This window comes from Callithrix jacchus, chromosome 3 (genome assembly GCF_049354715.1).
Source record: "Callithrix jacchus isolate 240 chromosome 3, calJac240_pri, whole genome shotgun sequence".
Lineage (NCBI taxonomy): Eukaryota > Metazoa > Chordata > Mammalia > Primates > Cebidae > Callithrix > Callithrix jacchus.
This window is the reverse complement of record NC_133504.1, coordinates 88,533,277-88,558,522: the sequence shown is the minus strand read 5'-3', so window position 1 is coordinate 88,558,522 and position 25,246 is coordinate 88,533,277. Positions and strand designations below refer to the sequence as shown.

Sequence of the window (25,246 nt, the reverse complement as noted above, 5' to 3'; positions counted from 1 at the left end):
GATTATATGAGTGAGCCACTGCACCCAGCAAGAGTGCTTGTTTTCCATTTTTCTTTTTTTTTTTTTCCTTGAGAGGGAATTTTGCTCTTGTTGACTGGGCTGGAGTGCAGTGGCACAATCTCGGTTCACCACAGCAATGTCCGCCTCCTGGGTTCAAGCGATTCTCCTGCTGCAGCTTCCTGAGTAGCTGAGTTACAGGCATGCACCACCAAACCCAGCTAATTTTGTCATTTTAGTAGAGACAGGGTTTCTCCATGTTGGTCAGACTGGTCTCAAACTCCCGACCTCAGGTGATCTGCCCGCCTCGGCCTCCCACAGTGCTGGGATCACAGGCATGAGCCACCACACCCAGTCTAAGAGTGTTCTTTACAAGTGTTCTTCTAACTTATCTTAAATCTTATGGGAAGTAAAATAAAAGGATGCATTTATAAACAAAGCCATATTTGCTTTCTTTGAATCATCATCCTCAGAGTGATAGAGGGTGTGAGATAGTTAATAGTTGCGGAGAGGCCAGTTAGAAGGCTTTTCCAAAAGTTTAAGAGCAAAATGAGGCAAGTCTAAATTGAAGCAGTGGGGATGGGGATGGGGATGGGGATGGGGATGAGAGAAGGGGTAGATCTGATGGAAGTTTAGGAGGCAGAATTGAAGGAACTTGGTGATGAATTAGCTGCTGTGTGTGTGAGGGGATGAGTGCGTGACGGAGGTGGATAGTGTCCAAAATGATTCTGAGGCCTCCATCATGTTTGCCTGGATGGCAGGTGGGGAAGGTGGCACCATTCATTATGTTATGGAAGTCTGGAAGAGAACCAGGGGTGAAGCAGAAGATGATAAGCACCTGTTGGACATCCAGGTGAACATACCTTTGTCAGTTGATCTGAAAGTCAGAAGGAAGACTGATCAAGACAGAAACGTGGTTTTTGTGGGTGTGAATGAGCTCTTTTGGAGAGAGGGAATGTGTAGGTGAAAAGAGCGAAGTCAGAAGAGAGAATGAAACTCAGAGCCCTGAGAATCATCATTTAATGATCAGGTAGAGAAGGAAGAGCTGGCAGAGGAAAAGAAGAAAGAAAAGTAGGGTTAAATGACAAAGACTTGAGAACTAAAATGAGCGTTGAAGGGGGTGACAGTGGTCGATTGTATCTAATGCTGCTGGCAAGATCAACAAAGATGAGTGCTAGACCTGGCCATTCCACAGTGTGTGTATACTTCAAAACATGTTTTGACAATAAAACACACAATTTTATCTTTCAATTATAAAAGCATAAATATAAGAAAAGCAAGCAGTGAGAAGTATTTTATTTGGGACTTGTAAATAATTGGTATCTTTGTGGAAGCATTTGGTCATTCATCGTTCATTAAATACTGAGTGATTATTATGTGCTACATTCTAATAATATACTGATAACTAATTTGGTAGGAGGATGGTAAGAGGCAACTAAATATAAAGGTAACTTAATTCATCAAAATGGGAAATAGTGGAAGAAAATTAGGAGGGGAAGATAAGTTTGCATGCATTATTACTTAAAAAAACAAAGTTCTAGTTTTAAAAAATCCCTACAGCTAGGTATGTGCACCAGGATAAATGGTGGGATTACAAAATCGTAGAAGAGTAGAATAAAATTCTTTATGAATAGCGTTTTTTTTTTTTTTTTTAAAGCACAAAGTTTCCCATGAGTCATAGTGAGTGATATTAAGTGGGGCTACACCTATTTCTACCTGTTGGTTTCTAGACTCATGTGTGCTTTCTACTGGGATAGAAGGCCATAAAGAGTTCCCTAAGCTGAGCATGCATTCTATTTTTTTTTATAAAGAGTGTTTAAATAAAAGAAGCCACGGTTTTCATGAACATCAATAAAGCTTTATAACAATACAATTCATTATCATTGTTTGGATTAATATTGTAATAATTACACACTTTTTACATTATGAAAATAAGTCATAAATAGTGGAAAAATAATTCTGAAGATCAACTTCTCACAAACTAGGAACCCTGAAAACAAGTTAAAAAGCAAATAAAAACAAATTGGAAACTGAACACAATGCAATTATCTCCAAATTGCAAATCAAAAACCTTACGCGTCTTTTGATTCAGTAATGTCAGCTGGAGAAATTACAATGAAATTAAAATAAGAAATCCAACAGGGGGAATTCAGTCTTTCAATTATTTACACTACTGAGATAAACAGGTTTGTGCCATATTTACAGTGATAAGACACAACACATTCTTAGAATAATCAGTTACATAAGACTGGCCCACAAACATTTAAAAAAATATGCAGTGTAATGCTTGCCAAAATATTTTTTTGCATATTCCACTTATTTGTATTTATGTGAGTTTTTGGCAATATAAAAATAGCTGCACATAGAGATGAACTTTAAAATGTAAAAAATACAAATAAAAATATATTTTCTAAAGAAAAATCAGATACATCTTTTAAAAATGTTATTAAGTTGAATGAAACATTTACAACAGTATAAAGAATATTCACATAAATGTCAACAATATGTAAGACATTCTTTTGTGAATCCAATTCATTAATATTTCTGAGATAGGTGAGAATATCAACTACATTTTCAGAAATGTTAGTACTTTCTTTGTTAAGTTGTTAATAAATCATGCATAACGGTTTAGGTTGAAAAAGTTGTCTTATTCCCAAAAGGACAGTTCTGTAAATAAGCAGCATATGCTATTTGATGCATTTAAATATTTTGAAATGAAAAAGCCATTAAAATGTTTATTAGTGTGGGGTTGCCAAAAACCAAACTCCACTAAAAATATAAGTTAGAGGAGTGTCTTTGTTGTGGCAATTTTATTTTGGCAACAGATCCAGCCAATACAAAGATATCCCAAGAAAAATGAGAAGAAATAGGAACTGATGGTCCTTTTAGTCTAAAACAATTTGGCTTAATCAAAACCGGTCAAGCTTGTTAATTCCACTAGGGATATATGATTTTTTATAGCCAGAATCATGTATGATTGTTCTATTTTTAGAAAGATAAGACAGTGTTTCTGTGAACTTAACTTCCAAGAGATAGCAGGAGCTTTGTTTTTACAAATTAGAAAATCTGATTCTTTTTATAGTGTGAAATATTAATACAATTTGATTATTAGGAAATAAGGAAAAACAGTATTTCAAATATCAGCATCTGTATGTCACTCATGATCTCTTATTAGAAGATGTTAAAATACCACCATGCAAGTGTAGCCCAATTCTGGGTAAGACAATATGTAGTGGGGAAAGAAAGGATAACAAATGATGTTAACTTTTCGTGCTTCAATAGCAACATTAGAAAAAAAACCTTGGAAATTAAGCGCATTTCCTAAGTGATAAAACTATAACATATCAAAGACAGTTTTTCCATTGGTGCTGACATGCTGATTTGACAATTCTCTAAACTATCATATATATATATGTGTGTGTGTCTATCAATGTAGATAGAAAGATAGAGACAGGGGACATGTAGTATAAACTACTGATGTGTAAGTTTTTGCTGTTCCATCAGAACATCATATGCACAAACTGTTAAGTTTAGAAACAAGACCTTTCTTCTGGTAGGAATTAAAGGTATTCTAATGTTCTCTATAAGATCACATGAGAAAATCCTCCAAGACTGCCTTTATTAATGAAAAATGAAATTTTAAGAAAAAAATTAGGTGTATTTGTGCACTGGGTACTCTATATGGTGTGTGTGCAGACTTTTCTAATGCTAGTTTTGTCGTGTTTCATCAAATATCAGCCAAAAGATGAGTGACTGAAAAAGATGCGACACATGAACGTAGATAAAGCATATGATGTATGAAATGAATATGAAATAAGAGGATCCATGACCCGAGTAAACACACATCATCTATAGGTACACTGTTTTGTTTTACATTAAGAAAGCCTGGTCATTGGATCATAATTATAGCAAATTTATGAACTTTAAAAATAAAATCACACACTAATGATTTAGGAATGCTATTCAACAGGGAAATAAAATTATCCATCATAGTTGCATTGTCCATAGAGAAAAAGGAAAATACATTAGCACCAACCAACATAAATGAAAAACAATTTTAAATCTAAAGCACACATCAATTTGCTATCCTTTATCAGAAATAGAAACTGATCTTGCCTTATTTCCAATGTGTCTTTCATGTATACTTTCTCAACCCTCTATCCAATAATGTAAATTAAAAGAAAGAAATCTTTAAGGAAAGTATGTTATCTACCAACATATATCAACAAACAATTCTTCCGTTCACTTAGAAATTAAGAATTCTCCATATTGATGACAAAATTGATGACTGCGAACATTATAGTAACCAAAAATTTAAGATTATCCATTGTGGTGAAGACCTAGCAATTCCACTGAACAAAGAGGAGTATTGTCATCTGTTTATTTTTCCCAAGGAAATAAATGTAATGGAAGTTTATAACCTCATCTAATCATGAAATAAGTCCATGTTGTCAAATCAGTTATAGCACAAAAACTAATATACACACAGAACAGAAAAGTATTCTTTGAAGGGCTGTATTTCAAAAACAATTTTTTATACATAATGTGTTTTCCTTTTGATATTGAGGTATCATCTCCTGAAGCTGTGCAAGTTTTAAATAGTGATCCATCTCAATACCTCTTTCTACCAGAGGAGCAGAAAAAAGAAGAGAAAAAATATAGCCACTGGACACTGTAGTTTGTTTTCCTGAAGAGAATGTAGTTCCACCCACTTCAGTTCATTTTTCCAAACCATTTAAGACAAATTGTGTCAGACATTGAGCAATAAATACCTTATCCTAACACCATGCCATACAAGAAACTTAGAAAATGCCCTCCATTATTTTCAAAATGTTAAACTGGCTTAGGGGTGTGGAATGTTACCAGAAATGTTACCAATTAGACTGATCTAATAGTTTAAACATCTTTCAACCTTAAAAATTTAATAGAAAAAGATGTCATTTTGTATGATTGTCATTTGGTTACATAGCATACATGAGATCACGAGGATTTTAGGTTCCTTGTCTTATAGTTATATCTTAACTATAAGCCAATGGTGAGTTAATTTCCCTTCTGGTGGTGAAACCTATGCATGAAACTAAAAATCTTTCCCCAAGATGGCATCAAGTCAGGAGAGAAATTAAATTTTCTAATGGGCTGAAAGGGTGCCTAGCTCCTCATTGATAATGTTTCTTTTAATGTAAAAATTCCACTTAGAATAAGCCATTTTGAAACATGCTGCCAACTCTTTACTGTGCAAAGAAATGCTCTAATATGGCTAGGAAACATTTGAGCAAGTAGATGAAAAACACTCTTTATGGCAACTATATTTCACAGCTTTCTGAGATCTCAGATTTGGTCTGTGGATATGAGGATAAGACAAACATTTAGAAACGTTAAAAGGAGAAAGCTAAACATAGACAAAACTTAAAATCATAAAAATAGAAATTAGTTATCAAATGTGACAAAATCTTGGCTTTATATTAACTGATAATCTTCACATACGTTACATTCATCAGGTTAAAAAAAAGTCAAAACATACTAAAAAAATGCTTAGCCTTAATGCTTTACAATGATTAAACTGATAGCAGAGCTTCTTTTATATCCAATTATCCAAAACAAGAGAGAAGTCAGTAAAAGGTCACTTTGACTATTGGAGCCAAATGTTTATGATTTGAAGACTTCTTTTAAAAAAATTGTTCAAAACAGATGTGATGAAAACTGAAAAGAATATTTTCTCAATATTCCTGGGACTAAAGAAAGAAAAAGGAAAAAGCGTTAAAAAGAATGAAAAATATCTTTCTGTTTCTAGAACTCTGTAGGAAATGTTTGATATGGGTTCGATCTTAGGAGGAAGGAAGGCTCTCACAACTTTGGCACAGATTGTCCCAGTAAGCTCTCCTACATCTTCAGGAGAGGTGATTTTGGTTGATCCCTTCTCAGAACATGTTATTTCTTCAGCAACCCAAGTTTGGGTGGGATGCACATCCCTTTTTCCTCAGGGATAGGGGCTGCCATTCCAAGAATCTCCCATTACAAAAGAAGTGCTGTGCCTCTGTCATTTTTCAAAAGCACCCACATTAACACTTGCTGAAATTGAGTTTATTTTTACATTTTTAAAGTCTGCGATTCTGCACATTTGCATTTGTAAACCTCTTTCCTACTTGGTCACACGAGAGACAGTGCTGGAGGCTGAATCGGTCCTCTTCCCGTGTCTTCACTGCCAAGGGCAGCCCAAGGAAAACTGGCGGCAGCAACAGGCTCAACCCCTTTGTATTTTTAACCAAAGTGGCCACGTGAGCCCACAATACGGAAGCTGTGGATCTGCAGTCAGGACTGCAACTCCCTCAAAATACAAGACAAATTGTGTGTGTGCTCTCCACCACCTTATCTCTTTCTGGCAATAAGCCACGGTGTAACCCCCTTGAGATGACAAAAGGAATAAAAGCTCAGATGTGATCAAAGGACTTGTGATTAGCATGCTAGCATCTGAAGTTGCACAGCAAGCAGGTTTGGCACACAGTCATGCTTTTTTAGTCAGTTTCAATGGGTGGTGTAGGTAGTAGTCCACGCCAACATGAATGGTGAACAGGAATGTGACGATCAACTCTAAAATCAGTCAGTATAGTACATTTTCATAGCTTTGAGTCCATATTTTGTCACCATTTCATGTAAACTATTTCATGGCATTTTTTGTCCATGCAATTAGCAAGCCCAAAGAAGGAAAATAGCTAGTACAATCATTCTCTACCACTGATTTGTCCATATAAATACTTATCTTCACATGAGATAAAGAGATATCAATCTATATTTTTTGCAGGCTTCTCACTGGTTTCACAAATTGCCCAATTTCAGATGTAAGTGGAGTAAAAATGGACATGTATACCACTGCCAACAGGAAGAAGCGGCCCTATGTAAACATGTATCAAACTTGTAATCTGCAGTTCAGTTTTCAACTATAAATATTAAAAGTGGACCATTATATACATAACTTCATGCTTGGAAGGTTAGATTCATCACTGCAGAAAAACAGACAACAAAAAGACAAATACAGGGAATTAGTAGTCTTGAATTAAAATTTTAAATCAAGAAAACTGGTAGAACCTTGAATAGAGTCTATAAGCCAACTAATTGGCTTTCAATGAGCCAATTGATTATATGTGTGCTGTATATTACTTTCTAAACTTGAGTATCATGACAATTTCCATCTGGGGTTCATTTCACATTTTTCCTTTGCCACTGAGAATTTTGGGGTAAATGTTTTGCTCAGTAACTGTTCTGAGAAGGCAGAAAATTAGGATGTTTATCACATATGTGCCATAATTAAATTTAATTCTGTATTTGTTACTTACATAATCTTCTGAAAGCATTACAATACAACTGTGGAAAGGGCTGAGGATTGACCTCGATAATGCTGTTTACTTAAACACCTGACTGTAATCCTCTGTTCTTCAGTTCTTGGTTCCTCCTCTTTGCTAACCTTACCCTGCTGAGACTGTTGTGCAAGGTAGACCTGCCTGCTGTCAGGCCTTCAATCCATTACATTGTGACCTAAGGCACCACAGATCTCTGGTTTCTCATTTTGAGCAGTCATAATTACTAAGGTTTTCCTAGAACTGCAGTTAAGTCAGAGGTCTGAGGAACCAGAGGTCTTTGAGATATACATTTACAAAGCAGATCTTAGAGACTTCCTTGACATTTACTCATAGAAAAATCAACAAGAAAAGTAGAATGTACAGAGGAGGAGAATAGCAGAGGTCTCTTCATTCACCCTCCACAATGCATCGAGTCATCTTTAAATTTATTTATTGGGAGCTGTGCTGGCTTGGGCCAGTTGTCCTGGTGCTTGAGGAGGCGAGGCTATGAGTTCAAAGCCAACCTGAGCAACATAAGAGGCTCTCATTCATTAACAGAAAAAATTTTTTTTTTTAATTTATTAACATTTGTTTTTCTCTGTTCAAGGAAAATAGATGCTCTACTAGGTGTGCTTTGGAGGCTGCTCTCTGATCTCAGAGATGGAGTTCACTCAGTATTCTTGCATGTCATGCCAATGCCAAAAAATGTGTCTATAGGAAGCATTCCTTTCTCCAAACCCTCACTTACCTCTCTTAACTCTTCCTGTGTCAGTAAATTTAGAAAACTGAACTATATCCAGAAAGAAAGTTAATTTAAACAAAGATCAAATAGTTTTAATATATAAATCATTGAGAGGAGCATGACCAAGAAGACTTGGTAATTAATCACGGTGATTTACACGACTGCCACAATTTGAATTTTAAGTCAAACATTGCCACTGTGCCCTACAGCCTAATAAACACAGCAGTGTTCAAAAGGGTGATATACCCAAAATAGGACTCACTAAAAGCAATCTCCTGACCTTATTTTAAAAATATGAACGATTTTATCTGATTATTTGATACAACAACTAAGTTGAACACATAAAATTGAGAAAATTTCATTTTCTAATTGCTTTTTTCCTTTCTGGGGATGGGTGGGAGAGGTTGATCAGAATGATTTGCATTTGTATGTGTTGGGTGGGTGTGCTAAACAGTACTAAAGTTTAATCATTCTTATTCTTTATATAAGAAGATGCTAGATTTGTAAGATCTTTTTTGTAGCATACAGTATCTATTCTGTGGAAAAAGTATTTAAAAGGGAAATTTCTGAATTTCTGATTTTATAATAGTATTCATATTACTACTAGGTTTGGCCATTTCATGAACCAAAAAGATGATGAGTCCTTTGATTGTTGCCATTTAAGGGTATAAACCCCTTTTTTAAAAAAAGGCAGTGATTCAGAGGTGGCTAAGAACAATTGTAAACCCAAGTTCTGAGTGGTGTCAGAAGGCTGGATAAAGCAAGCCTACTGAATCTCCTCTATGTAAAGTCTGCTAATGGCTGGATTAAAAAATCATTATACTATTAGATTACAGGGTAAAGGTTAGAGAGTAAGTGGTAATTCCAGCTCAAGATGGTATTAAAAATTCTGTGAACGGGGGTTATGATGGTGAAGGGATAGTTTTCTCAGGTGAAGAAGAATATGATGATAGATCCATTTTCATGAGACCCACTTGACCCCCTGTGTGATCAAGCTAATTATCTGACAGGCTGAAAGTGGAGTATGGGAAGCTACTAAATAAATGACGCTACTGAGAGGTTTTTCTTTCCCTGGTCAAGTAGGTGAAACTGATTAAGAAAGAGAGTGAGTTATACAAGGTTTTCTCACCAATGGAGTTGCTAAGGTAAGAGGCAACTAAGAGTCAGGTTTCCCATCTTTCTGCATTGCTACATAGTTTTGCTATAATTTTGTAATGAAGCATGCCTGTCCAAAATTACTGAAGAAGTCTCTCTCTCTCTCTCTCTCTCTCTCTCTCTCTCTCTCTCTCTCTCTCTCTCTCTCTCTCTCTCTCTCTCTCTCTCTCTCTCTCGTTACATACTAGTTCTGGGCTCTTGGAAGGTCCTTGACCTATCTGAATTTGCTTCCTCATCTGCATCACTGAGGGTAATAGGACTTTATGGGGTCATTGTGTGGGTCAAATAAAATGATATTCTCTATATGAAAAGGCTTATCATACAGCCTTTGCACATAGAAGATTCTCTATAAAGAATATGATTCCACAGTGACTATGGGCCATATGAAGAGGCTAGAATAAACTGAAGTCATAAACGACACTATTTAAATTTAATTCAGTTTCTCCTGCTTAAGACATCATTAAACAAATGTTTATGTTTTTCTGCTTTCTCAGCTCTGTGACTAATATTGACAGGGTTCTACCAGGTATTAGCATGTCTGTCTATGTAAGTAAGTATAAATAGAAAAATAATCATAATTAAGAATAGTTTCAAACAGTAGGAAGACAAAGATTTTATTGAGCAACAAGCAAAACATTATCAAGGTGCACTGGCCTTTTCCATTCCAAACAAAGTATTAGATAGAAAAGGTTCCAAATTGCAATGTTTGCTAAGAATTGCATTAGCCGATCAGTTTTGGAAGAAATCACCAGTAAATATACCAAAGAAAAAAATATTCTGGAGATGAAATCTTTTGCTTTTTAATATCCAGACAACTTGTGGGAATGTCACATCCAAAGGTCTGTTCTGAATGGAAAAGGCGAGTCCACATTAAGAGATAGGGAGAGGGCTTCTTTTGAGAAATTATTCTGTAAAGCCTACCTTTTGCCAACAGCCAGGCATGGGTAAGCCATCTGGCCCCTGTTTTAAAGAGAAAAAAGAGAATTCCTCAGGTTCGACAAGAGTGATTAAACCTCATTTTTCACATGCTCAGAGGCTTAAACATAAATTTCTACCCATTAGTGGCTTCTGTCACAGGCATCTTTTACTGATTAGCAAATCCCAACATATTATTCCATTTTTAGGTAAAAATAAAATTCAAATGTTTTCCAGAGTGAGTACACATTTTGAAAACATATAAAGTATAGAAAATGTTATGCCTAATTTTGAAAAAGCAATTTTAAAAGTATATCTATATTTTTAGATAATAAATATATACTCTTAATTTCATCAAAACACATCTCACTGTTATCTCTATTAAGTAAACCAAAATAACTTCTCTTCCTGGTCATTATTAGACTATGGATGAATTCATTATAATGATAAATAATCAATGACAAACCTCATTTCTATCTGAAGTTTATAGCTCTTCACATTAAATACAATAAACATGCTCAATTGAGTTAAAAGACAGGCAACCTATCTGTAGACTTACGATAAAATATTATCTTTAGCATTCATCAATTTCTCTAAATGCTTCAGAAGTCACTTAACAAATTCTGAATAAAATAAGAGGTTCCTAAGTATTGCAAAATTTATTTTAAAGTGTATGCATTCTTCAGACACAAATGATACGAGTAAGGCAGGAAGAGCTGGTGTATCAAGAAGGCATGCTTCTACTTTTTCCCCAACAAAATGATCATAAAATATGATTTGTCATCAATACCAAGCAAATAAAATAAAGAACTGGGAACTTCATATTGAGATTTTCTAACTTTAATTACTGACTGCTTAATTTTTTAAAATATAAATATAATCTCTTAAAAGAGAAATATAAATTTATCTTTAAAGAATCATGCTTATAACTGAAGAATAATATAAGAACATGCAAACCGGTATAACCATCAATGCAAACATCAAACTTTTTATTTATACCTCAGAAAATATGAATATACTTTCATTTTAAATGTAAAAAAAAATACTTTAAAAAAGCTTCATGAAATATTTGGGAAAAACTGGTAATGCCAGATTGGTACAAGGAAAGGGTTCAACCAGCAGAATTTTAGATTTTAGTATCAGGAGGATTTTGAGTTCATGCCAATGGAGATAAGGGAGTTTGGTCTACTTTAGGAAAGTGAGTTTCAAAAGGAGAGACCATTAAATTGAAAAGGTTATGTGACAAAGCAGAGGGTTTGGGCTGCAGACTATTATCTTTAGAAGCTCAGAGAAGTTTGGTCTTCTCTATGGTCTCTTAAAGCATTCTCTTGAATTGGTTAACACTTGACCACAGAAGCTGAATTCCCATGGGTTGGGCCTTATTTACAGCCTGATAGAAATTTACTGAAAGAGGGAGAAATACCTTTATTTCTTTTAGAGAAAAAGAAAAAAAGTCAAACTTAGGTGGAAAACCAAAGATGGCCTAGCAGTGCCTTTGCATCAAATATTTTCATGTAATTGTAAGTGTAATCTTTAAATATTTATCAAAAAAAGTAACATTCCAAAGAACACAGAAAAGGTGTTCATGTCAGTTGTGAGAACATCAGGAGATTAATTTGCATTCATTGATAGACACTCATGCTTGCTCTCTTCCTCTGCAGAGCAGCAGAAGGAGCCTGTTCATGCACATGCATGTAGTGTGTGTATCATGTAAAGCTTGCCCAGACAGCACCACTTTACACTGATAGAGATGAACATGTAATAAAGGAACTGCATGCAGGGTGGTAGGAAAGAGAAATACTGTACCAATTGGCAAGGGGCATCCAGCCCATCCAGGCCAGGCTGGCCTGGCTCCCCTTTTTCCCCCTTAACGCCACGGAATCCCTGTTTGTAAAGATTAACTCATAATGTTACTAACACAAGAAATAACTTAAGCACAAATTCTGTGAAAGAAGTAACTACAACAAAAGGCTGGGAGAGGAGCAACTCTGAAGGTAAAAGTAACATCCAGTAAAGACGGACAAAGTAAAATGGAGGAACACATATTCCTACAACAGGGGCTTGTTGGAAAACAGTGGCCTTCGCTTTTGAGGGGTATGGAATAGTGCCAGCTCCTTTCCGATCTTACATTCAGGTTCCAGGTGCACCATGATATTTGGGGTTAAGAAACCAGGCAGAGCTAGTGGCCAGAGACGAGATGTAGAACATACCAGGATAACTGTGATAAATGTTTCTGGGTGTCTTGACGTCCATCTTAAAGGACCCTAATCAGAAACCCTCCTGTTACGGATGCCTCCAGCTTGCTCTTCTCCCATCTGATCCCCTCACACAAACATCCGGAGACAGTTCCACAAGTCAGACATACCAACGGGCAGGGTGCATCTAATCCAGGAGCACCCTGTTCTCCTTTCTCCCCTTTAGGCCCCTTTTTGCCTTTCTTTCCCTTTTCCCCCTGTGGATACAAGGGTTTAAATAAAAGACAAATTTTACTTGGGGGGAAAATAATGGTAATTCAAAAGATGGTTTAGGTAAGAAAATTCTGGAAGGGCATTTACCATTGTTTTCTGATTTAGATAAGGCATGATATTATAAAAGCTAACTTACACTTTCAGAGTGACAATGGATTCTGGGCAGCAGTATGTGGGATTTTATTTAAGATACTCAACAAGACAGAAGAAGGAGACTTAAAAGCTGATACATCAGAAGTGCTAACTTAGTGCTAACTTAGACCACAATGTCACAGTCATGAATTAGGTGTCTGAGTCACAGATCTTGTGAGGATGACAGGTACCAAAAGTATTGAAGCCAGCCATGGCAGATGAAGTTCAGGGAAATAATGGGTACTTCACTCATTTTCAATACCAATTGCTTTTTGTCTAATCCTGTAACAGATGAAAACTGCATTGAATCAGAGGAAAAGGAAAGATTATTAACAGCATGTATTTCTTTGAAATGTATCTAACTTTATGATTGATATTACTTGTGTAACTCTCATTCAAAATATTCAATGTCTTAAAATATGCTTCTATTTCTTTCAACATTTTTTTACATCCTTTTGTTACAGCAAAATTTTTTTTTTAAAAGAAACTAAAAGCAAATACTTTCCTTATTAAATCAGGTAAACAAATGTTAAAGTGCTGATACTTTGTAGCAATGACAACTGGAGAAACAGACTTATTTATAAACCTAGGGATCTTCTTTAAGTCACTCTTTTACTGATCTCATGCCATGTATTCACAATGGTGAATGAGTTTCCAGCTTACTCACAATGTAACAAAAGCAAAAAAACTCTGTTCAGGAGAGGAAAAGCAGCTTGGACTCAATAAAAATGAGGTAGGCAGGATAATTACATAGTGGGAATGTAGCCATGGAAATTAGTATTTAGGAATCAAGGTAAAGGTTGTGGGAAATCTATGTGGATCATAGGACCAGAGGAATTAAGGAAAGGAGGCAAAAGGAGGAGAAGGAAGGAATGCACCTCAGCTGTTTTGTATTAACATCAGTATCTCTGCATATTTATAGACGGGGAATTGGTGCTGTGCAGAATTCGAAATCCTATACAATACATACTTTAATAAATGTATTCATTCTGCAATCAGGATGTGAGTTACAATAAAACTGAATCTCTGAAGCAAAGCAACATGAATATTGAAAGGTGAAAAGAGATATACATAACAGAAATATACGAGATATACATTCAAATTAATACATTCATTCCGACAGCATGAGCAAAAGCTCCTCATTTATCTCCTGTGTGCCAAAAAGATTGCATCAGAAGACTCAGAATCAAAAACACTTGAATTTCTTGAATAAGGGGCAAAGAGACAGTCGGTGCAGCTTAGTTGATCATAATAAAAGACAATGATGACCCCAGATGCCAGGGTGAAATAAGAGCAGTTGTGATAGGAAGTAAGATTGGAGGAGCATTCAGAAGTAAGTTGCTCACTCACACAAGATGGATCAACATCCTTCCTTAACAAATCACTTCAGTACCATGACATAAAACTGATGTAAACTGGTGTGAGTGAGCTCTTCTTCCCAGAAAGCAGTGGATCTTCTTCACATAGGTGTGTCTGAGACCAGCTGTGTCGGGTATTATTACTTTAGAATTCAATTCATTATTTGGTAAATCAGCTCAGATTAACCACTCGACAGAAAAATGTCTTATGAATGTTACTGTGCCAGGCCGTAGGAATCATCTTTCAGTAGTATTTTAGTGAGTCTCAAGCTTTATGGAAAAGAAACACTACAGTATGAAGAATAATGTGCCAATCTTATTATTAATCAGCATTGTTTTGGCATATGTACTGATTCCACATGCAATACAAAACCATCTGTCATTGTGGGTATGAGTACATGAGAGCTTTTGATAACTTTTATTTTCCATGTCAAAGACTTATATACATGAGTTATTCTCATTTAGAATCTAATTTTTGTAAATTTAAAACTTGTAATCATGGAAGTTGAACATGGAAATACTTTAGTATGGGTAATTAACATTCTGAGGATCAAATTTCTAGCTTTTATGCTTTCACATACTGTAATGTTGGTAATTTCTTTCTCATAAACATGAGTATCCTCCTAACAGTTTTATATATATATAATTTATTTATTTATTTTTGAGATGGAGTCTCACTCTTGTTGCCCAGGCTGGAGTGCAATGGTGTGCAATCTCGGCTCACTGCAACCTCCGCCTCCTGAGTTCAAGTGATTCACCTGCCTTAGCCTCCCAAGTAGCAGGGATGGCAGGTGCCTGCCACCATGCCCGGCTAATTTTTGTATTTTTAGTAGAGACAGAGTTTTGCCATGTTGGCCAGGTTGGTCTCAAACTCTTGACCTCAGGTGATCCACCTGCCTTAGCCTCCCAAAGTGCTGGGATTACAGGCATGAGCCACCATGCCCAGTGGTAATATGTTTGTGAGTGATTATGATTTTAGACTCATACAACCCATTAGGTAAATATAAAATATGTGTGTGTGTGTGTGTGTGTGTATACGTATATATATATATATATTTTATTTTTATATATATATTTTATATAAACATTTTATATTTGCATTTACCTAATGGGTTGTATGAGTCTACATGTATATATATATACATATATATATGTATGTATGTATATATATATGTATGTGTGTGTGTGTATATATATATATGTATGTATATATAGTGTTTTTAAGTTTTTTCAGAGACAGAGTCTTGTTCTGTCACCCAGGCTGGAGTACAGTGGTGTGCACATAGCTCACTGCAGCCTCAAACTCCTATGTTCAAGTGATCATCTCACCTCAGCCTCTGGAGTAGCTGGGATTACAGGTACACACCACCATGCCCCACTGATTTTTTTTATTTATTAGTAGAGATGGGGATCTTGCTATGTTGCCCAGGCTGGTGTTGAACTCTTGGCCTTAAGCATTCCTCCCACCTTGGACTCTCAAAGCCCTGGGATTAAGGCATGAGCCACTGCACCCAGCCACATATCATCTTTAAAACACACTCATCTTGGGCTGAAAACTTATAGGCACAATTTATCTCAAAACATATTTTATAGTGAGAATTTACAATTCATAATATAAGAACTTTTTATACCTCAGTTTCCTTGTTTGTGAAATGGGGAAAATAATGCCAACTTCAGGTACTGAAAGTGTTGAAGCCAGCCATTAATTTTAATCCTTTTAAGGAGTATTAAAAGACTTTTTTTATTGGATTTTAGGTTTTGGGGTACATGTGCAGAACATGCAGTATTAAAAGACTTATCATATGTAAAGCTCCTGGGAAAGCACATATGATCAGTAAATGTGATGATGATGGGGCTTTCAGATAACAACTTACATGGGCTCTCTTACCAATGGGTTGGGGAGGGTCTAAGCAATGCTTAAAGGCCTAAAACTTACACCACAAGCTTAATAATCTTTGACAACTCTCATTTAGCCTTGCTCGTCAACAGATATGAATGTCACTGTTCAAGAAGCCTTATAGGGTTTTAAAAACTGTTAAATAGAGCAGGGACATAAATTAACTTGAGAAATATACCAGGTTTCAATTTGTACTGTGAAACATAGTTTCAGTCACTTTAAGATTTTCACTATTCTATTGAGGGATTGAGTTTTTAATGGCTTCTTTTGCTGTGTCCAGTGTAAAAAATTCTCCTTAGATCTATTACCAAATAAAAGACCCAAGAAAATACTGAGGGGGCGAGGGGGAGAGACAGAGAGAGAGAGAGAGAGAGAGAGAGAGAGAGAGAAAGAGAGGGAGAGAGAGGGAGAGAGGGGGAGAGAGGGGGAGAGAGGGGGAGAGAGGGAGAGAGAGGGAGAGAGAGGGAGACAGGGAGAGAGGGAGAGGGAGGAAGAAAGGGAGGAAGGGAGAAGAAAGGAGGGAAGGGAAGAGAAAAGAACAAAGGAGAAGAAAGGAATGAATGACTTTTAAGATCCATAATCCAAATTTCTCTTTCAAGTTACAAAACCATATTGCTTGATATTGGCTCCCAAAGACCATGGAGCTGACTGTTCTGAGATAGAACTTCATCATCAACCTCATAACATACACTGATACCTCCATTTAAAAAAATCCCTGTTGCTCTGAATCTAAAGTGGCAAGTTCTAGTCATGTGTAATGAATTTACTGTAGTTTGTCAGTCACACTGCTTCTCCATTTTCAAATAAAAAATATCAAGGTACAAAACATATCTCCATTTCTCTACCAGAAAGTAGTGAACGTAAGTGAGATGCTGACTTTGCAGGCTTTAATGAACTCTGCCAAATACCATTGCATATTTGTGCCATTTAATTTTACCTTTTAAAAGGATTTTTTTTTTCAAAAATCTTTTCTTTTTCAATAAATTAGTGTCTGATGGTTGAAAGCCTGTAACTTGACTACCTGGGGATATTATTTTTTCTTCTGTGCCGGGTGGTGCCCTTATATCTGGCAGCACAGCCATCTTCATTCATCTCTGAAGACCTGATTCCTTAAATCAGGCATCAGCATGTTTTTGGAACACAGGATGGAGAAAGATTTAGTGTCAAATGGAATCACACAAGCTGAACAGCAAAGCAGACAGCAGGAGAAGAATCAAACAAGGCACATGCTGGGATGGAGAGGTCACCTTTTCTCCCTTCTCTCCTAGATCACCCTTCTCACCCCGTGGACCAGGGAAGCCCTGTAAAATAAAAAGCAAACCAAAAAGATCTATTATGGTGGCAAAATCATATAGAAACAAATATTTTAGGATTTTACACTTCTGAACTTAAATATAACACAAAATGGCACGCCAGTCATAAGATTTAGATAATAAGGTGGTGCAAAGAAATACAAGTTTTCTAATGTCTCCATTATCTAGACACAACAGGTTTCTTGCTTTTCTTTTAAGAAACACAGAGAGGAAAGAATACCAGGATATTATTTTGAATTCTGGCAAGTTCACTGATTTGTGCGGATTTGGGCAAATCACTTACCTCTCTGCACTTGACTCCTTTGACTGTAAAATGAGGTTAATGGTATCTACTAGGCAGCTGCTGTGAATGTGAAATGTGATGATATACTACAAAGTACCAGAATGATGCCTGCCCATAACAGGTGCTCATAAACAGTAACTAGTATTACTTTTGGTATTCTCATCCTTCATTTAATACAGGATGAGCAGTGATTGTTTCTAGAGGCATTTACTTTTGACATTCTCTATTTTCACGGGATCATGTTAGCATAAGATACATAGAGACTAAATGCTAAGAGGAAAAAATATTGCATAACTGCTTTGAGAAGAAAACATACACCATTCCCTAAGGATAGCATATGAGGGGGATATTGAGTTTATGCATATTTTTCATAAATAGGTCATGCTGATGTTAAGAGTACCCTCAATTTGGGAAAGCATTTTGAACTGCCACTATCCACTACCAGTTACTAATTTTATATGAGATAATTGTGTTTTTTGCTTTTCTGTTTATCTCATGTAAACACTAGCGTATTTTATATTGCTGTTTACATGCACAGCAATATATGTTCTATGCATACCTATATGCACAGAAAAAATAAGTATTCTTTCTGTTATTGATGATGGAGACCACCAACATCTATTATAATAGGATGATGTTTATTGTACTTATTACTTACATCAAGACCAGGCTCTCCATCTTTCCCCTGCCAAAGAACCATAGTAGCTACATTAGTGTTGCTAAGTTTTATGAATAGGTTATTGCTTGATTTAAGGCTGTCTGAACATGCAACACTAGTACTAGAATGACTACTTCAGAAATGTGAAAAAGATTCTCTATGGATTAGTGACTGTTAGTGTTGCAACTAAGGGTCATGAAAATTTTATATATTGGGTTAAATAGTCTAATATTTTGCTGATGTTTAAGGGTTGGTAACTAAGTTATCAGTCCAGGAGTTAAGTTAAAAGCTAAAATACTGTTTAGTTGATTTAAAAACACACCAGCACTATAGGGGATGTGAATCAATGCTACTTTAATTTGATAACTTCGTAGTTAGCTCATAAATGAGTAAAGAATATAGAAACTGTTTCCTATTAAATACAGTTTTAATTTGGCTAGATGGGCACACTGTGTATGAAAGGTTTGAAGGTTGCAACTTAAAAGCTGTTTTTAAGTAAGCTTTGTAAATGAATAATCCCAAATATATATTTTTAAAGTCGTAAGACTGTTGGGCAAGAACGGTAAATTCACTCCCATAGTGCGTGCAGATGATCATGGTGATGACCCTATTGTGTCATACTATGGATCCATCCAAAGTTCACAAGAGACTAGTTTGATTCCGTCAATTAGATTTTGAAACCTATTTCAAAATCAGCATCTTTTTTTTCCCTTTAGCACTGAGGTAATCATGGTTTAGGTTTATTATTTCAATTCCTAAAAACCATATGGGAGATATGGAAAGGTTAAAATTCTTAATGCAACATATTATTCTACTGCAGTCCTACCCTATCTTAAATGAATCAATTATAATTCTTCCCAAGATAATATTTTAAAAGCAAACCAGAGGTCTTAATTTCAATTCTGTGTAATTAAGAATTTTCAGGCCAGGTGGAGTGGCTCACACCTGTAATCCTAGCACTTTAGGAGGCCGAAGTGAGTGAATCACTTGAGGCCAGGAGTTCAAGACCAGCCTGGCCAACATAGCAAAACCCCTGTCTCTACTAAAAACACAAAAATTAGCCTGCATGGTGGCACATGCCTGTAGTCCCAGCTACTCGGGAGGCCGAAGCAGGAGAAATGCTTGAACCCAGGAGGTGGAGGTTGCAGTGAGCTGAGATTGTGCCACTGCACACCAGCCCAGGCAAAAGAGTGAGATTCCATTTCAAAAAATAATAATAAGAATTTTCAGAAGACAACACTATGAATGTTCTATGTTCTGAACATCATTTGTCATCACAGTTATTTAGAAAAACATCGTCAAAAATATCAATTTAATTTGGGGAATAATTTTTAGTAGCAAGAGTCATTTTAGTAAATAGCCTATAGGGACAGATAAAGTCTGAAGAAGGCTATTTTCAGTGAAGCTTCCACAGCCATTTTTGGATCCAGTGACCTTCCAAGGAAGTGCCAGTTATGGGTGTCCAGTAAGATGACGTAGGGAGGGCATCTTCTGACAGTCAGAATCCTGTTCTCGGCTTAATATTTTATTCTGGAGACAGTCGCTGATCCTCTCAATCTCGTGAAGTGACTGGATATGGGTCTGTACATGATGAGTGGGTGAGAAACTGAATATGACCTATTTGTGAAGGACATGGAATTACTAGCATCATAGATCATTAGCAGACTGTTGTTTTCTTGTCTAACATTAGTCTGCCTCACAAGGGAAGGGTTAACCGTGTCAGTGACTGGTCATCTATGCATGCGGAAGGTGGGGACGTGCATGTGACTGGGAACTCACAGGCAGCCCATAGGGCCCTCTCGGTCCAGGCTCTCCCATAGCTCCTTTTTCGCCCTAAAATGAAAAGTAGAAAGTTTGAATCACATACACCTACATTCACACACTTTCTCTCATGCCCTTTGTATAAAGTATCTTATTTCAAGGACCATTCTATGAAAATCTCAAAGATTTAGGCTCCTAGAGAGTCACTTCCAGTGACAGTTGGAAAGTAATGCACAGAAGCATCTTTTACTAAATCACCTTTAAAATGGGCAGCAGAAGGCTGCTGCTGCCCAGCTGTGAGAAAACATTTGCATATCTCAGATGCCATACTTGGGTTTCTTTGGCATTAGTGTTAAACATTTATTTGTTACTAATTATTTTGTTAGCACCTTTAAATGTAAGAATAAATTGCCTTTTCTTTTTTTTTAAATTATACTTTAAGTTCTGGGGTACATGGGCAGAACATGCAGATTTATTACATAGGTATATACTTGTCACAGGTATTTACTTGCCATCCATCACCCCGTCATTTACATTAGGTATTTCTCCTAATGCTATCCCTCCCCTAGACCCCCAACCCCCGACAGGTTCCAGTGTGTGATGTTCCCCCAGCCCCCATGTCCATGTGTTCTCATTGTTAAATACCCACTTATGAGTGAGAACATGCGGTGTTTGGTTTTCTGTTCTTGTGTCAGTTTGCTGAGAATGATGGTTTCCAGCTTTATGCATGTCCCTGCAAAGGACACATGAACTAATCCTTTTTATTTATTTATTTATTTTATTGTACAGGTTCTGGGGTACATTTGCAGAACATGCAGGATTGTTGCATAGGTACACACATGGCAATGTGGTTTACTGCCTCCATCCCCTGTCACCTATATCTGGCATTTCTCCCCATGTTATCCCTCCCAGACCTCCCCACCCCCTTGCTATCCCTCCCTTGGCCCCCCCCGCCAACAGACCTGTTTGTGTTGCTACCCTCTCTGTGTCCATGTTTTCTCATTGTTCAATACCCGCCTATGAGTGAGAACATATGGTGTTTGATTTTCTGTTCTAGTGTCAATTTGCTGAGAATGATGGTTTCCAGATTCATCCATGTCCCTACGAAGAGCATGAACTCATCGTTTTTTATGGCAGCATAGTATTCCATGGTGTATATGTGCTGTATTTTTCTTGTCCTGTCTATTGACCATGGGCATTTGGACTGGTTCCAGGTCTTTGCTGTTGTACACAGAGCTATAATGAACATACATGTGCATGTGTCTTTACAGCAGAATGATTTATAATCCTTTGGGTATATACCCAGTAATGAGATTGCTGGGTCAAATGGAATTTCTATTTCTAGGTCCTTGAGGAATCACCACATTGTCTTCCACAATGATTGAACTAGTTTACACTCCCACCAACAGTGTAAAAGTGTTCCTATTTCTCCATGTCCTCTCCAGCATCTGTTGTCTCCAGATTTTTTAATGATCGCCATTCTAACTGGCATGAGGTGGTATCTCAATGTGGTTTTGATTTGCATCTCTCTAATAATCAGTGATGATGAGCATTCTTTCATATGTTTGTTAGCTTCACATATGCCTTCTTTTGAAAAATGTTTGTTCATAGCCTTCGCCCACTTTTAGATGGGTTTTTTTTCCTTGTAAATCTGTTTTAGTTCTTTGTAGATTCTGGATATTAGCCCTTTGTCAGATGGGTAGCTTGCAAAAATGTTTTCCCATTCTGTTGGTTGCCGGTTCACTCTAATGATTGTTTCTTTTGCTGTGCAGAAGCTCTGGAGTTTAATTAGGTCCCATTTGTCTATTTTGGCTTTTGCTGCCAATGCTGTTGATGTTTTAGTCATGAAGTCCTTGCCTATGCCTGCGTCCTGAATGGTTTTGCCTAGATTTTCTTCTAGGGTTTTTATGGTGCCAGGTCTTATGTTTAAGTCTTTAATCCATCTGGAGTTAATTTTAGTGTAAGGTGTCAGGAAGGGGTCCAGTTTCTGCTTTCTGCACATGGCTAGCCAGTTTTCCCAACACCATTTATTAAACAGGGAATCCTTTCCCCATTGCTTGTTTTTGTCAGGTTTGTCAAAGATCAGATGGTTGTAGATGTGTGGCATTGCCTCGAGGGCCTCTGTTCTGTTCAACTGGTCTATATCTCTGTTTTGGTACCAGTACCATGCTGTTTTGATTACTGTAGCCTTGTATATAGTTTGAAATCAAGTAGTGTTATGCTTCTGGTTTTGTTCTTTTTGCTTAGGATTGTATTGGCTGTATGGGCTCTCTTTTGGTTCCATATGAAGTTTAAGGTGGTTTTTTCCAGTTCTGTGAAGAAGGTCTTTGGTAGCTTGATGGGGATAGCATTGAATCTGTAAATTACTTTGGGCAGTATGGCCATTTTCACAATATTGATTCTTCCTAACCATGAGCATGCAATGTTTTTCCATCTGTTTGTGTCCTCTTATTTCCTTGAGCAGTGGTTTATAATTCTCCTTGAAGAGGTCCTTTATATCCTTTGTTAGTTGTATTCCTAGATATTTTATTCTCTTTGTAGCAATTGTGAATGGGAGTTTGCTCATGATTTGGCTCTCTGTTAGTCTGTTTTTGGTATATAGAAATGTTTGTGATTTCTGCACATTAATTTTGTATCCTGAGACTTTGCTGAAGTTGCTTATCAGTTTAAGGAGATTTTGGGCTGAGATGATAGGGTCTTCTAAATATACAATCATATTGTCTGCAAATAGAGACAATTTGACTTCCTCTTTTCCTAATTGAATACCTTTTTTTTTTCTTTCCTAATTGCTCTGGCTAGAACTTCCAATACTATATTGAATAGGAGTGGTGACATAGGGCATCCTTGTCTAGTACTGGATTTCAAAGGAATGCTTCCAGTTTTTGCTCATTCCTTATGATATTGGCTGTAGGTTTGTCATGAATAGCTTTTATTATTTCAAGATATGTTTCTTTGGTACCTAGTTTATTGAGAGTTTTTAGCATAAAGCGCTGTTGAATTTTGTCAAAGGCTTTCTCTGCATCTATTGAGATAATCGTGTGGTTTTTGTCTTTGGTTCTGTTTATGTGGTGGATTACATTTATAGACTTGTGTATGTTGAACCAGCGTTGCATCCCCCAGATGAAGCCTACTTGATTGTGATAAGTAGGACACGTTTTTGATGTGCTGTTTTAATTGGTTTGCCAGCATTTTATTGAAGATTTTTGCATCTATGTTCATCATGGATATTGACCTGAAGTTTTTTTGATGAGCCTCTCCTGGGTTTTGGTATCAGGATGATGTTGGTCTTATAAAATGATTTGGGAAGGAGTCCCTCTTTTTGTATTGTTTGGAATAGTTTCAGACTGATGGTACCAGCTCTTCTTTGTACATCTGGTAGAATTCAGCTGTGAACTCAGCTAAATTCTTTGGGTTAACAGCTGAATTTGGTTGGTAGGCTATTAATTGCTGCCTCAACTCAGCCCCCGTTATTCGTCTGTTCAAGGTTTCAACTTCTTCCTGGTTTAGGTTTGGGAGGATGCAAGTGTCCAGGAATGTATCTATTTCTTCCAGGTTTACTGGTTTATGTGCATAGAGTTGTCTGTAGTAATCTCTGATTGTAGTTTGTATTTCTGTGGAGTCAGTGGTGATATCCCCTTTATCATTTTTTTATTGCATCTATTTGATTCTTCTCCCTTTCCTTTTTTATTAATCTGGCTAGCAGACTATTTTGTTAATCTTTTTTAAAAAACAGCTCCTGGATTTATTAATTTTTTAAAGGATTTTTTGTGTCTCTATCTCCTTCAGTTCTGCTCTGATCTTAGTTATTTCTTGTCTTCTGCTGGGGTTTGAGTTTTTTTAAATCTTGCTCCTCTAGCTCTTTCAATTATGACAATAGGGTTTCAATTTTGGATCTCTCTACTCTTCTCATGTGGGCACTTATTGCTATATATTTTCCTCTAGAGACTGCTTTAAATGTGTCCCCGAGATTCTGGTATGTTGTGTCTTCATTCTTGTTGGTTTCAAAGAACACCTTTATTTCTGCCTTCATTTCATTGTTCATCCAGTCAACATTCAGGAGTCAGTTGTTCAGTTTCCATGAAGTTGTGTAGTTCTGAGTTTCTTACTTCTGAGTTCTAATTTGATTGCACTGTGGTCTGAGAGACTGTTTGTTATGACTTCTGTTCTTTGCATTTGCTGAGGAGTGATTTACTTCCAATTACGTGGTCAGTTTTAGAGTAAGTGCCATGCTGTGCTGAGAAGAATGGATATTCTGTGGATTTGGGGTGGAGATTTCTGTAGATGTCTATTAGGTCCATTTGGTCCAGATCTGAGTTCAAGTCCTGGATATCCTTGTTAATTTTCTGTCTCGTTGATCAGTCTAATATTGACAGTGGACTGTTAAAGTCTCCCACTATTATTGTGTGGGAGTCTAAGTCTCTTTGTAGGTCATTAAGAACTTGCTTTATGTATCTGGGTGCTCCTGTATTGGGTGCATATATATTTACAATCGTTAGTTCTTCTTGATGCATTGATCCTTTTACCATTATGTAATGTCCTTCTTTGTCTCTTTTGATCTTTGTTGGTTTAAAGTCTATTTTATCAGAGACTAGGATTGTGACTTCTGCTTTTTTTTCCCCCTCCATTTGCATGTTAAATCTTCCTCCATCCCTTTATTTTTAGCCTACGTGTGTCCTTGCATGTGAGATGGGTTTCCTGAATACAGCACACTAATGAGTGTTGATTTTTTATCCAATTTGCCAGTCTATGTCTTTTGATTGAGGCACTTAGGCCATTTACATTTAAGGTTAATATTGTTATGTGTGAATTTGATCCTGCCATTTTGATGCGAGCTGGATGTTTTGTCCATTAGTTGACACATTTTCTTCATTGTGTCAATGCTCTTTACCATTTGGTATTTTTTTTTTTTTTTTTTTGAGATGGAGTTTCACTCTTGTTACCCAGGCTGGAGTGCAATGGCATGATCTCAGCTCACCACAACCTCCACTTCCTGGGTTCAGGCAATTCTCCTGCCTCAGCCTCCTGAGTAGCTGGGATTACAGGCACGCACCACCATGCCCAGCAAATTTTTTGTATTTTAGTAGAGACGGAGTTTCACCATGTTGACCAGGATGGTCTCGATCTCTTGACCTCGTGATCCACCCACCTCGGCCTCCCAAAGTGCTGGGATTACAGGCTTGAGCCACTGCACCCGGACCCCATTGGGTATGTTTTTGGAGTGGCTGGTACTGGT

General features: G+C 36.8%; 1 protein-coding gene and 1 long non-coding RNA gene across 5 annotated transcripts in view; one reads left to right on the top strand and one right to left on the bottom strand.

Moving 5' to 3' along the window:
- LOC108590833 (uncharacterized) overlaps positions 1-25,246 on the top strand; it is a 121,736-nt gene that overhangs the window by 32,454 nt on the left and 64,036 nt on the right. The gene's annotated exons all lie outside the window — the stretch shown is intronic.
- Positions 16,472-25,246, bottom strand: part of COL25A1 (collagen type XXV alpha 1 chain) — a 518,595-nt gene continuing 509,820 nt past the window's right edge. Inside the window, exons 32-33 of the mRNA XM_078366719.1 lie at positions 20,032-20,085; positions 16,472-17,299 (exon numbers count right to left, since the gene is read on the bottom strand). Of these exons, the coding sequence (XP_078222845.1) occupies positions 17,162-17,299; positions 20,032-20,085 (192 nt within the window). The 3' untranslated portion in view covers positions 16,472-17,161. The remainder of the gene's footprint in view (positions 17,300-20,031; positions 20,086-25,246) is intronic.